The sequence below is a fragment of the Accipiter gentilis genome, chromosome 21, assembly GCF_929443795.1.
Source record: "Accipiter gentilis chromosome 21, bAccGen1.1, whole genome shotgun sequence".
Lineage (NCBI taxonomy): Eukaryota > Metazoa > Chordata > Aves > Accipitriformes > Accipitridae > Astur > Astur gentilis.
In genome coordinates this window covers 5,789,775-5,804,047 of record NC_064900.1, presented here as the reverse complement: position 1 = coordinate 5,804,047, position 14,273 = coordinate 5,789,775, and the positions used below count along the sequence as shown (strand labels likewise).

At 52.0% G+C, this 14,273-nt stretch overlaps 1 protein-coding gene across 3 annotated transcripts in view; it reads right to left on the bottom strand.

Moving 5' to 3' along the window:
• Window positions 1-411: 411 nt before the first annotated feature.
• LSAMP (limbic system associated membrane protein) overlaps window positions 412-14,273 on the bottom strand; it is a 1,007,497-nt gene continuing 993,635 nt past the window's right edge. For all 3 annotated transcript variants that reach the window (XM_049824646.1, XM_049824645.1, XM_049824647.1), the window contains one exon: window positions 412-2,151. In XM_049824646.1, coding sequence (XP_049680603.1) covers window positions 2,054-2,151 — 98 coding nt within the window. In that variant the 3' untranslated portion in view covers window positions 412-2,053. The remainder of the gene's footprint in view (window positions 2,152-14,273) is intronic.

Genomic DNA, 14,273 nt, shown 5'->3' with positions numbered 1-14,273 from the left:
CCTGCAGGAGACCTGTTGCTGGCATGGTGATTTCCAGCCACCACCCAGCATTTTCTTAACCCTGTTTCTGACAGCCTGTTCTGTTCTCTCCCTCTCTTTCTCCTCACTCAGGAGCCACTAGAGCATCTCCTGTTGACATCTCTGCATGTGATTCTGCCATGGGAAGGGTGATGGCAAGCGATAGCCCCCTGCAGCAAGACCAGCACCCTTCAGATGAGAAAAGAGAAGCACAAGGGGAATTGTGCTGCCTACTTCTCTGCTGCACCACTTTAAGCTCCTTCTTTATAAGCCCAGAATTTTGGACCTGACATTTGTTTTTTTTTCTTACATTCACAGGTCGCGGACATTTTCTGACCTAATTTGTTTTAAATGTGGAATTTGCAAAGTGAGCTTTGTACAATACACACACACACACACACATACACACACTCACCCTTACACAGCACACATTTCCTTTTATAACAGTGAGGACAGAAAGAACAACAACAAAAAAGGGTATTGGCTCTATTTTTGCATGACTACCAAAATGGTTAGGAATGACCAGATTGTGGTTTTTCACGTTGGAGGCATCGTTCCTACGCACACCCTATACCTACAGGAATGGCTGCTCGGTGATGTCCAAGGTCTCATCACTCACAACCCACCGGCCCAGCCTCCCCTCCCCAGGAGGAGTGGGCAGCCGCACTCTGCACTCTGTAGTGCTGCAGGCCAGTCCTGCTTTCTTCTGCTTATTTGGACAAATGCACACGTGCGCACCCCCCCCCCCCCCATGCACGTGTGCAAGCACTCACGTGTAGCAGGGGCTGCTCTGCTGGTACTTGAAGGCTGACAGCCAGACAGGTTGCAGGTGGGAGAGAAAAAAAGGCTAAGCAAGGGTGCAGACTGACTCTTGCAAGCAAGGTGGCCAGGAGTCAAAAAGCCAGTGAGGACGCTGGAGAGGGGACACCATGGAACCTGTGTTGCAGCCGCTCCCCTCTCCTCACCCCTCTTCTCTGCCTGAGTGATCTCTCAGCATCTTGTCTCACACTTACAAGGCAGGACATTATCTACAGTAGGATGAGCATATGTACACATGGACTGTTCCTTTTGCATGCTTCCAGAGAGCAAGAGAAAGAGAGAGAAGACGGAGCAAGAGTCACACATACACGCATGCATGCACGCACACAGGCATACACGGGAGAAAGATACCTGGTCGAATTGAGGGGGGGAGAGGAAGAGGATTAAAAGAAAAGAAAAGGAAAGTATGTTTTCAGTAGAGTTGACACAGCTTTAGTTCAGGCCAGCTTGCACGATGTTGCATGAAGGAGGGGACAGGAAAGAAGGTGTTTAGCAAGGGCTGGGTGCACAGGAGCGCAGGGTGAAGTGAAGAGAGGAAGGGGTTCTTCACAGGACACCAGTGTGCAGAGAGCTTCAGGTGGCTTGCTCTGGTTTGTGGCTTTTTTTTTTTTTTTCTCCCTTTTTTTTTTTGTTGTTTTCAAAAATATGAACTGGCTGAGCATCAGCTCACAAAAATGACCCAGGGCATCCAAAAAGTAAAGTGGCTATAGACACCGAAGCAAAGACCTCTTTCCGCAAAAGAAAGAAAGAGGAGGAAGGAAGGAAGGAAGGTGAGGGAGTATGGAAAAGAGGAAGGAGGAGAGAAAAGAAAAGGGATCTCCTGTTCGATTGGCTTTGTGGGTTTTGTTGGGTTGTTTACATTGCAGCATCCTCCGGCGACACAGTCCTTGCTGGTGCCCCATTCTCTCCCTCACTTCGTTTTGCCTCCTAGACGGTCGGTGACTTGACAGCCGGCTTGTCAGGTTTCGGATTAAATGTTGCTGAGTCTTCTTTGCTGTAATTTTTCCTCTCCCCCCTCTTCGCTCCTGAACACACAAAAGTTGTGAAAGAAACAGTCCTCTCTCTCTCCCCCCCTCTCTTTTTTCTCTCTCCCCTCTCTTCGCTCTGTCTCCTGTATAACGCATTTTGTTTTGTGTGTTGTTGTTGTTGTTGTCGTGTTGGTTTTTTTTTTAATTATTATTATTATTATTATTATTATTTTTAATTCTGATTTGTATTAACATTTGCTGAGTAGGCAGAGCAGGGACGCTGCCAGCAGCCACAGTGGGACGGCCAAACTCATGGAGCCGTTGTCTACTCTCCCTGTGCCGGGTCCTGCAGGGTGCGAGAAGGGAGAGAAAAGAGGACAAAATTACACACAGCTGAGCGAGACAGGGGTTAACACAGGAACACAGTGCTTCGCTCCGGGGCTGCAGACCGGGGCTGCAGGGCACAGCCGCATTCCCGCTCCAGTGTGCCTCCGTCCAGGCTCCTGCCCGCCGGCTCCTCCTCATCCTCCCCTCCTGCCCAATGCTCCATCGGCACGCGGCTCTCCCTAAGCAACGCCCGGGCTGGAGAAAGAAGGCCTCGAGCAAGCGGGAAGGCTCAGCCCCGGCTGCCTTCCCCATCCCATTCCTCACTGTGTCTCCGGCTGGATGCCTGGAGCGGGGGCACGGTTCACACCTTCACACGGTGTACCCCCCCCCAGCCCCACATCTCCCCACTCTGGCGCTGGCCCTGGGACGCCAGGGCTCGTTGTAATTCTGCGCGGTGGCCAGTGCCTGTCTGCAGCCAGACACCGGCTCCGCAGGGGCTGATTCATCACAGCGGTCCGATCAATAAAACATGGGCCCGACCAGCGGATGCCTCCCCTCCCAGGGGCTGCGCCGCAATTATTTATTTCTTAATCGGGGTGGAGGAAGGCTTCGCTGTTGTGTTTATGGCCTTGCGGCACGGCACCTATGGGGTAAGGGTGCAGGGTGTGCCAGGGAGGTTGATTTTTTTTTTGTAAGGGTGGGAAACGAACTTGCATGCGTGTGTGCGTGCATGCATGCATGGGGGGGTCTGCCGGGGGGTGGGGGGGAGTGCTCTGCCGCAGCAACAAATAGTGCAGCCTCGCTCCAGGAATATTAAGTGCTAACACTCCTGACATCTTCTCATTCATCCTCTCATTTATGGGTTCCCGTTTCTGGATGGCTTTAAAGGCAGCGATGCTATTTTAAATTCACCCTGCAATACCAAGCCTCGGCAGCCTTTGCTTTATCATGGGGCAGGGAGGTGGTTTTGTAAATGCATGCTCATCATGTATATGTACACACAGGTGCACGCCTATATGTACATTTATATGTACACATATATGTATAGGTACACGTATATGTAGTGTTTTACACAGAAGGGGTGCAGGAAGATGCTGAAGGGTGGAGATGGAGATGAGTCTATCGGTTGGGACTGATGCTGTGGTGGAAGAAAGAAGACATGCTTACTACCAAGAAGAGCTATTTTTCTAAGGGTGGGGGGAGCCAAAAAACCCCTGCAGTTTACCAGGCGAAGAGCCGCTCTCTGCTGGGTGGAGCACGGGTGCCACAGGCTCGCTCGGCAGCACAATCGCTATTAAACTCTAGATGGTGACTAAAAGGCAGCAAATCCACGGATGTCCCCAGAGCCCCTGAAATTCTGTAGCACTTTCATTTGTGTGATTTCTTCCTAATGTAGCCCATCACTTACTAGATCAGCTGTTTGTGCCCCAATTCTATTCTTTCATTATTAAGTAAGTATGTGCTGAATTGTGTGGAAAATTTATATTCCATCTATGGCTTCTTTTTTTCAGTTAGTCCCTGCTTGCCTTCTGTGGCTTGTCACACAAATCCTACAATATTGGTTTTTCACTCCTTGTTTGGGTGACAGGAACTTATTTCCCCCTCTGAGCTCGGGCACCAGTTCAATTTCAGCTACTATACTTACCTGCACTATGTTTCAGAGAAAACATCTTTCACGGTCAAACAACTGGGGGGAGGCTGTTTGGGACAATTTCCATCCTATATTGGCAGTGAAGAAGTCCCAAAACGTGACTCCTCCGGCCCAGCAAATAATCAAGAATACACCAGGCAGGGTGTGTTGCCCACAGAAAGTTTCCAGCCATCACGTTTTTACTGTTTGGCTAAAATACCACTTGTCTAACACATACATCTATGTCACACATACGTACATGGCAACCACCCACCCCTCCTTGCCACTCTTCTTGGGTGCACATGCCAGCAGAGCAAAAGCACAGGTACCTACGGAGGCACGCGATGCACAGCTGACGCAGGGCTGTGTTTGGCCTGGGCTGGGTGCTGCTGCCTTAATACGCGTAAGTGCACGGCTCGGGGCTTGTGTGCTTGGTGGGGCGTGGGGGAACAGAGGTGCGGCGTGGTGTGGTGTGATACGGTGTGGTGTGGTGTGGCGTGGTATTGTGTGGTATGGCGTGGTGTGGTGTGGTATGGCATGGTGTTGTGTGGTATGGCGTGGTGTGGTGTGGCGTGGTATGGTGTAGCATGAGTGTGGTGTTGTGTGGTATGGCACGGTATGGTGTGGTATGGCGTGGTATTGTGTGGTATGGTGTGGTGTGGTATGGCGTGGTATTGTGCGCGTGTGGTATGGTGTGGTATGGCATGAGCGTGGTGTGGTGTGGTATGGTGTAGCACGAGTGTGGTGTTGTGTGGTATGGCATGGTATGGTGTGGTATGGCGTGGTATTGTGTGGTATGGTGTGGTGTGGCATGAGTGTGGTGTCATGTGGTATGGCGTGGTGTGGTATGGCGTGGTATTGTGTGCGTGTGGTATGGCATGAGTGTGGTGTGGTATGGCGTGGTGTGGTATTGTGTGTGTGCTGTGGTGTGGTATGGCGCGGTGTGGTATGGTGTGGTGTGGCATGAGTGTGGTGTCGTGTGGTATTGTGTGTGTGGTGTGGTGTGGTACGGCGTGGTGTAGTGTTGTGTGGTATGGTGTGGTGTAGCATGGCCTGGTGTGGTGTGGCATGAGCATGGTGTGGTGTGGTATGGTATGGTATAGTATGGCGGAGTATGGTGTGGTCTGGTGTGGCGTGGCATGAGCATGGTGTGGCGTGGTGTGGTGTGGTGCAGTGCAGTAAAGGGACAACCTTCTGCAATACCTAGGAATACGGGAGGACGCACAAGGCCTGGCGTGACGAAGGACCTGGGAGAGGGTCGCGCCAGCTCCCGCTCACCTTGAGCTTCGCTGCGCAACCTGGAAGGTATCTATCCATCTATCCATGTATCCATCCACCCATCCGCCCCGCCAAGACTCCCACCTCCACCGCCGGAACCCGGTGCCCCTTACACGTCCCCACCACAGCCCCTGCTCGCCGCCACACGCCGCGCGCCTCAGGGCGAAAGGCGGGAAGAGACGGCGGCGCCGGGACCCAGCGCGCTCCCAAACCGCCGCATCCCCCCCCCCGCCTCGCCTCAGCGCCGGCCCGCCATAACCCCGCCCGCACACGTCACGCACCTGCAGCCCCCCCGCCCGCCAGGCCGCGGTCTCCGCCGCCCTCTGGCGGCCGCCGCCGCCCCCCGCGGAGACAGACCCCCCCACACACACCGTGTCGAGACCCCCCCCCCGTGTCCCCCTGCCCGCCTGGGCCTGGGCACGGACTCAGGTCACGGCCCCTCGGCCTGCGGTCCCGGCTCGGCCACCCAAAGCGCTCCCTTGGTGCTGACAGCCGAGAAGCGAGCGTTTTGGGGGGACACACGACACACGGGGGGTGTTTCTGTGTGGGGGCTTTGTGGCACTTTCCCTGCTTTTCTCCCATTTTCGTAACCTTCGGGTTGTGCTCTGGGAATTTGGTCTGCAAGCTCGTCTCCCGGGCTGGGCGTTCCCCTGCCGCGTTTGTGGACGTGCGATTGCTTCAAAGGGGTTTTTTTTCCTGCCACCGCAGCCAGGGAAGGAAATTGGGTTTCCGATGATGATGATGACGAGTTAATACAAATATCTGGCAGCATTTTGCAAATAAACCCTTAAGGGACCCCAGACCCCGGACGGCTGACCGAGTCAGATCACATCAATCAAATTAAGAAGGAACAGACTGAAAACTGGCAACGGCAAAACAACGGCACTTCTCTTCCTCGCTCCAAATCATGAGACATTTAGATACCCAGCGCCTAACCGTGCTGCAACAGCCTCACTGGACGTTTCCAAGGGTTTGTCCGTGCCACCCATTCAGCCTGGGCGATCTGCATCGATGCCATGGCACTTGGCCGAGATTTAGAGAGCTGTAGCCCTCTCAGGGCTGAAGGGGACCTGGGACCCTCTTCCCAAGGCAGGGTAACCCTCACTGTGTCCTTAAATTTAACCATGGGAAAAACCAGCGCCGTGCCACCGTAACCTTGCCGCTCCTGCCCACCCATGTATAACGCGCCCGTGCAGCGGCCTTGCACAGAGAGGCTCCAGGGGTCTTTTCCCGAGGGAGAACATCTCCGTACTTTCAAGTGGGGATGCAGAAGGGGCGGCGAGGCCCTTCAGCGTGAGACTTCTTCAGCGATTTCACCCACTGCCTCACCCTCCTGCGGCCAAACCCTTCCATGCAGCATGAAGCAGAAGAGTTGCTGCATGCTCCCACATGCTGCATGCCATTCAGGGGGTGCTGCGAGAGTTTTACCAGCCTCATACGCAGAGCCAGTGGCACCTGCTACTGCTAAGGCTGCCTGACCTTTCCCGTTATAAGGCCCTGGTTGTGTAGCGCTTTACAAACATCAACAGGGCAGGTGGAATGATCCCATGCTGGGTGTTTGCCTTGGGCTGATTGCATTATTATTTTTTTTTAAGGGGAAGAGCAGCAGCCAAAATACTTCTGCTGTGTCTGAGAGCAAGGCTTGAGGAGGAAAAAAGTGTTTATTTTAAATGTAAAAAGAAGAAAGCCACTGACTATCCCTCAGAACATTTTTCTGCTCTGATGCTTTGGCTTGGACCCTTGTGACAGTGCAGAGATTTGGTCTTTCAGAAAAAGGTAAATAGCTATACAAAACTACCTGCCTTCAATACCCTTGGGGAGGGGGTCCCCACAGACTTCACACATCTTGAGTGAATTTCCTGGGACCACCTCAGTGGGTCAGTGCTTTGGCCTCTCACAGGTTTTAGTCCCCCTGCTCCCCCAAAACCGGCACAGCACAGCTGGGCTTGCTGCACTTGCTCCTCTCCAGAGGGCTGCAAGCTAAGCTGGCCCAGGTTTCACTACAGGGGACATGGGTATGCATGCTAGTATGAATTAGCATGGTATAGCTGTAATGCTTTTTTGTGTGTGTGCATGTGTGTCGTGGCTCATGAACTGCTCCTACTCCTGTCAAGGGTGTAGGAAAAGACATGGCAAGAAGTGGGGGGGGGGGGCTTGGTGAGATGGTGGAGGGAGAGGGGAAAAGCAGGGTGCTGCTTACATTCACAGCAAATCACAGCAAGATTGCAAAGGCGAGAACTGCTCTCTTCCTCAAAAACAGCCTGCCTCCAAAAGGAGCATACCACAAGAAAAGACCAACTCTACTGGGTCAGTCCAAGGGTCTTGTCCGACCTTCAGTCCTGTTCCCTGCAGGTGCTGGGTGGAGGCCAGCCGGGAGCACATGGCCAGCATGGCATCATACTGGCCTGCCTCAGGTGCTTCAGAGTCATCCTAAGCCAGTGGAAGCTGCACTCCTTAACAGACTCATTTTTTTCTTCCACGAACTTGTCCAGTCACTTCTGGACTGCCTGCAGACTTCCATATCCACAACCTCCCTCGACTTTTAAGGAGCGCAGCGGCAGTCAGCTGCCAGCAGTGATATTATGGCCACACAATAAATTTGGGTGTTACGTTCTCCTGTGACTTTAGGACCTTGGCATTAATAGAAAAGCTGGCACACTGCCCGTTACTAATTGCCACCTGAGCCGGCTAGATTAAAACTGTCTCAGTCACTCCTTGCTCTGCAGTCTCCTCTGCTGCCTACAGGAGAGCCAGGCTAAGGAAACTGCTCAGTGTGGGAAGAATTAGCTGGGGTGCGTTCAGATCTCCCTAGGAAAGACAGAGATGAGCTTTTCGTCAAGAAAACTGTTAAGAAAGAAGTTACCCAGTGTCAAGAGACTGGTGTCCTGAATCGCAGAGCTGCAAGTCTCCCCACCAAACCTGGGGCATGGCTATTACTGACCCCTCAGTGGATGCGACCCAGGTGGCTGAAGGGAGCACAGTTCAGATGTGGGAGGGCTTGGTATGATGCCCCCTGAGGCCTAAGCAACCGAGACTCCAGTGGTGCATCCCCCGTGGCACAGGCTCAACCTCCAGAGACAAGGCTAGCTGCAGAAATCACCGAGAAGCGAGCTGGCTTCTGAGGTCTGACCTTTGTGGGATGAATAAAAGGGCCGTTTTTCTCCCTGCCTTCAAGCCTTGAATTTAATAATGCTATAAGGCACTGCAACACAGAGCCTCGGCAGCAGCGGCCAAGATCCGAAGGCTCCTCGGTAGCCCTGTATGTGCCCTGCCTCATGGCTGTCGTTGGCCCCTCAAAGCCTATAGCGTCCATTTGGGCTTGGGGGCTGCATGAGGAGGTAATAAATATGGGAGGAAGATTGTATCAGGTCAGAGGCATAGGAAAAGGCGGCCGTGATGAGGGATATAAGAAGGGGATAATATGGACCGAGGCGATACGATGAGCCTTACGCTTGTACCAACGCAGGGCTACAGCACAGGGAAGGTCTTCAATTGAAACAGCAATACGGGCACGATTGGCTCAGGACACTGAAGAGGGCAAGAGGAGGAGATGTCAGCCAGGGTGAGGATGGGGAAATGTAGGAGCTGATGTGAGCATGCAGGCTGGATAGGTAAGGAGACCAGGTCCTGGGAGAAGGGGAGCTGAAGAGAGGAAATTAAACCCAGATCAGGCATAGGGAAGCAGGGATGGTGGGAGAGGGGCAGGTACAGGGGAAGGATGGTGTTATATGGGAGGAGGGAGTCAGCACCGGGACCGCAAAGGCCAAGAGCCATTACCCACCCGGGTCAGAACCAGAGGAGACAAAGCGGGGATCCCCCCGAACAGTCGAGGGAGGGATGCGGTGCCGCCGATGACGCCAAATCGCCGCTTCCCCGCGAGGTGGCAGCCGAAAGCCAAGGAAAAACGAGACTCCGGGCGCTCACCCGGCCCGGCTCGCAAATCCCCGGTCTGGGAAGCGCGCTGGCTGGCACCTACCACCCAGCCTTAATGGCTACGAACACCTGCGGGGAAACCCTGGGGTCCCGCACCGCAAAGCCCCCGCGGGACCACGCTAAAGGAAGGGTGCCAGCTCCGGGTGCTCGGACCCACTTCTGCCTGAGACAGCCTCATAGGACCACGGTTATGGGGCACAGAATCTGACCCCCGCCGGTCCGCAACCACCACCCAGCAGTATCCTTGGTAAAACTGCCTTGGGGGGGGGGGGGGGGGGGCAGATCTGACCCGCTGGAGGGTCATCCCCATCAAAAGCAAGACATTTCCCCACTATGGTAGCAAGAAGCAGAGGTTGCAGGGGGTGGTGGTAAAGTTTCTAGCCCATTCTACTTCCTCCATGCAGATAATCTCCCTTCTGCCCCCTCACTCCCTCCAGCTCCTTTTCGTTACACCAACAGCACCCCTGAAGGTGCCCATAAGTGAGGGGGGATAGAGGCTGTGCGATGACATGTAACCCTTGCTGAACCCGCAAACGAGGCCAGACTTGTAAGCAAAGCCACAAGTCCCCTTGGTTGCACGGAGGCACGCCTCCAAATGTTGTAAGCGACATGATCACCGCTGGCAGAAATTGAACGTACGACTTTCAAGACTCGCAACGCAGACCTCGAAAAAGGGTCATCTGAGATGCAAGCAGAAAGCAGATATATTCCTGGTCCATACCCAGAGGGAAAAAATCACCCACCCATCTACACGTTTCACACCCACATTCGCCAATCTAGAATATTCTACTGGGTCCAGGGTCCCATCATCTGAATAAACCGAAATGGAGATAGGAAACGAGACAGCAGGTGCCAGTTTTTCTCTTATTTACATTAACAAGACTCCAGGAGCCTGACATATCTGCAGTGCTGATGGAGGAGAGCCCACAGAGAAGTTTCAAAGGGCATCAGAATACTACAGACTCCTTATTTGCTTTCGGGAATCAGCCCCTGGGATTCTGCAAAGAACACGAGGTAAAACCTGGTGCAAGAGGACCATCAGCCCCCATGAGTTGCTAAATGGAAGCGAGGCCAGGAGAAGACATGGGACAGGCTAAGAGGACGTGACGGTAAGGACTAGAAGGAGTGACGGTAAACCAAGTACAGCTGGCTTGTTTTTCCAAGTGCTCTCCACCCTGAGCAGCTCTGGGCTCCATGCTGTTGACAGGTTGACTCTACTTATAGTGAAGACTGGAGTCCTGCTTCTTGAGCAAAGAGGAACAAAAATGAGGGAGGAATGAAAAAAAAACCCTCTAAAGGAAAAGGTGCAAGGGGAAGGGGATGTGCACCATATGGGTCTCTCTGTCATCTCACTCCCTGGGAGCCTGGAGGGGTCTTAGGTTTTACACTTGCCAGCTCCTCTGCAGGAAGTAATTTCTCTAGTCTGTTGACTCTCTTGCCAGGGCTTCAGAAGATGAAATCTTTATTATCATGAAGGCTTAAAAGGGAGGAATACTGTTAATTCCATTTTCAAGGTCATACTTTGAAAGTTATTAATTTCTTTCTTCCAGGGCTTTGCACTCTAGTCTAAGGCTTTAGGGATTACCAGCTTCTACTTACTAGGGTTCATTTGGGGCTTTTTTCTTACTACTTTCCTGTCGTCGTCCTCCCCCCCCCCCCCCCCCTCCCCTTTGAGAAGAAGACACAATTTTTCACTCCCTGTTCTTAATGTTGAAACTGTTTTGTTCATTACCTGCTCATACCCCATTCTCACTACAAGTTCTGCTCCTGTAATTAAAACTTGACTGTGACTGCAGTGGCAATAGGCTGGCTTTTCTAGAGGTGGAAGTACCACTGTGTAAACTAGGGAGGATGCCCTCCAGCAACTCTCCAACAAGATTAAGGAAATGTCTCTGGTGTCTATCAATCTTAGCGCACGGTTTAATGTATTTCAGAATTTGCTCATGCTTTTTTAGCACTGAACAGTTCTTCCCCATGTTTTGGAGCTCATTCATGGTGTACTAAGTACTCATCTATCAAACCTCACGTCTTAGTGAAGATTCATTCTGTAATGCAGCACACCCATCCTTCCCTGAGGCCTAAAGAATATCCCTGAAATTGTATTTCTCATTGTCTTTCTGAGAAGGTCGTTGTGTTCAAGAGCTGGCTGCTTATGCCATCTATCCTGGAGCTGGTTTACAGTACTTTTAGTCTAGCACTGAACTGTTAACCCTGACCAGTGAGGCTTGTGGTGCCTAGAAGACCACCTACATTGCAAGGTTACACACAGATCTTCCATCACCAGATCTGTCTGGTAGATATCAAAAAGTTCCAAGTTTTCCTCACAGCTGAAAAATAGTTCTCCCCCCACCCCCCCCGCTTTCCATTCCCCTAGCAACCGGAGGAGATTTTTTTTTTTTTTTAAAAGCACTTGGCAAACTTCTGATACAAAATCAGTGACTTAAAACTGCTTTGTCTTCAAACCATTCATTGAAGACTCTCCTCCTACAAGCAAAACAACCAAACAATACATAGCACAGACTTTTTCAGGGTCCATCACAGGGAAGATCTGAGCTTTTTCTGCTTTTCACTTTCCTAGGATACAGCAATCTCTCCCCTGCTCACCTCTCAAGCACTTGCGTACGGCACAGCAGACCAAAGGTGATGCCAGCACACAGTCTGGTGTCTCAATAGGGAACAAACAGCATAGCCCCCCTCACCCAGAGCACATACAGCCCTAGGCAGCAGGTTTGCTAATCGGAGGCTCTGGAACCTCTTGAAAAATTAATATTTTCATCAGCTTTATGTCTGTCTGTTTACCCACTTCATCCCTCCTATGGTTTTCCACAAGCTTCGCTGGATATTTGGCATGAGAAAGATTTGAGTGCCTGTGAGCAGAAATGAAGAGGGAAGGACACACCGAGGGGTGACTGGAAATGAGACTGGAGCAGAAGGAGAACTAAATCGGGGTGGAACGTGACCAGCATGCTTGAGGTTGCTCTGGTACTGAAATCCAGTGGTATCGCTGCCTCTGCCCTTCCCATCCCTCCCCTCTACTACCTGCAGAACGGTGTCCCCCCGCCTGTCCTTGAGGTTTTCTTAGGGCCACCAGTCCTCTCTGGGGACTCCCCTTGCAGCGAGCTTAGTGGAAACCAACCCTTGTCCCCATCCCTCCTTGCCCAGGAGTGTAACAAGCCAGGAGGAGGTTTCAGCTAGCCTTCGTCAAGGGCTGCTTGTGAACAGCGAGAAGTATGGGACCCGTATATAGGAACACTATAGTGCGCTTTTCAGCATTTCAGTCAATTAGGGATTTCACGGGAGTGGAGCTGGGCCCACAGACTGGTGTATGTCTCTGAAGTGTGTGGTCTAAGTAAGTATTACTTTGTGTCACCTGTAGTTCTCATCAAAGTATGGATGCGTGTAGGGTGTGCAATTCCAGAGTGAGACTCCTGGTCTCCTTATCACCCTAACAGTGCAAGCATGCCTTTAATGCCTGCTCCAGGCATGGGAAAAGCCAGAGTGGAAAGCTGTAGTGGCTTCCCACAGCCCATTCCTAGATCAGTAATTAAAAAGGCAACGTTAATACAGCTTACACGGGCAGCTGAGGTGGCCTTCAGCTGGATGAGTTGGGGAAATGGAAAAGATGCCTGCAGCTACTCTGGTTCCTCCTTTAAATGTTCTAGGGTGCCTGGAAATTGCTCAGTGACTGTGGGATGTGCTTCCGAGCACAGGGTGCGTGCATAGGGTGCATAAAGTGATCTGGCTCAGGAATGTACTTGTCCATCAGTGTGTGTGTGTATCTGTAACACCTACCGTAGAGGCTGCCTGACCGGACCTCGCTGAAGCTATGCTGGTCACGGCACATCCTTCTCCACGGCCTGACCCCTTGCTTCTGCCCATGCATCCGCTCCCCAGATTGCAGAGGGACACGCAAGCGATGGTAGGGAAGGGCCAAGTGCATTTTTCCTTTGCTCACCTTGCCACTAGGCCTCTGCCTTTTGCAGAGCAGCTCTGCTGACAGCCCTGCTCGCCCACAGGAGGGAAGTCCTGCCAGGAGCACTCTGCTTTTTCCGCAAGCCTGCTTTCTTTGGAATGGTTGGTTTTTTTCCCTGTGTACCCCCTCCCTCCCAAATCCCGCACCTCCCTTCTCCCGGTTGTTTTTGTTTTTAGAGAGAGCGCTTAGACAGCTGTATTAATCATGCAAGCCCAGCCATGTGTAATGTGCTTTATCAACAGCAGAGCAGACACTGAATGGCAACCGGTTCACAAGCGGGCCCGGTGCAGTGCCTGAGCTGGGAAGATAAACCTGCCGCTTCCCAAACCGACTTACCGTCATGGGTTAGTGAATGGAGAGACTGTTCACTTGGGACAATAACCAGAGGGGAGGCCAAGTTGTTAGGCAAATTCTTGAGTAGTTTACACTGGAAATGGAAGGGGGAGGAGGAGGATGAAGTTGGGAAGCACTCTTTGGTCATTTTTGCTCAGGGGTGGGAGGAATTTTTGTGCAAGCGTAAGGATTAAATCAAGACAAAAGTGGCCATTCTTCATCCTCCTCCTTGCTGGCCTCCACACTTTGGTCCCAGTCAGCCCGGCTGGCAGCTCAACACGGGAAGTAAGGAGAGCCAGAGGGAGAGAGCAAGGATTTAGGTACACCTGCTGTGCAGTGGGTAGAAGTTGCCTTCATCGTCTCTGAGGAGAAAGGTTTGGCTGATGGCTTCAGAAACTCATCTAACATACAGATGGTATCAGGCTACGAGTATCCTCTGGGCTGAGATCTGTCTCAGGAGGGTTATAGCCTGCTCGAGCTCTGCTCTGCAGGGTAATCTGTCCATGCTACACTGCTGACACTATCAGTGTCCCTACCGGACAACTGATATTCCACAGCAGTTGCTCTTTCACGGGTTTGTTTCTAATCTCTGCAGTGCAGTGTTGTGTTTTCTCCCCCACTGATTTCACCCAACCTCCACTCTCCCACCTGACTGCTGTGTCCCGACCTCTGTTTTGCAGGGCTGTTCTGGATGCGTGCAAAGCCACGCCAGTGACTAAACAGACATTGAATTGCCTTCCCTATCCCAAGGCAAGGGCCCAGCTCAGAGGAATATCTTTCTGGGACTTCCAGTCTCAGTTCCTACCCTCTGCTGCTGCTCCTCCTCACTCACTGGATTCTCCACAGCATTGCTACTGGAGAGGGTTATGCAAATATATGCAACCCAGGGCTCATTCCGGAATAAATCAATCTAAATTAAAATTAATGAACAAAAAGTACAGAAACAGATAAAGCAATAAAGCCATTTCTCTCTCTTCCCCCCTGTCTCTCTCTT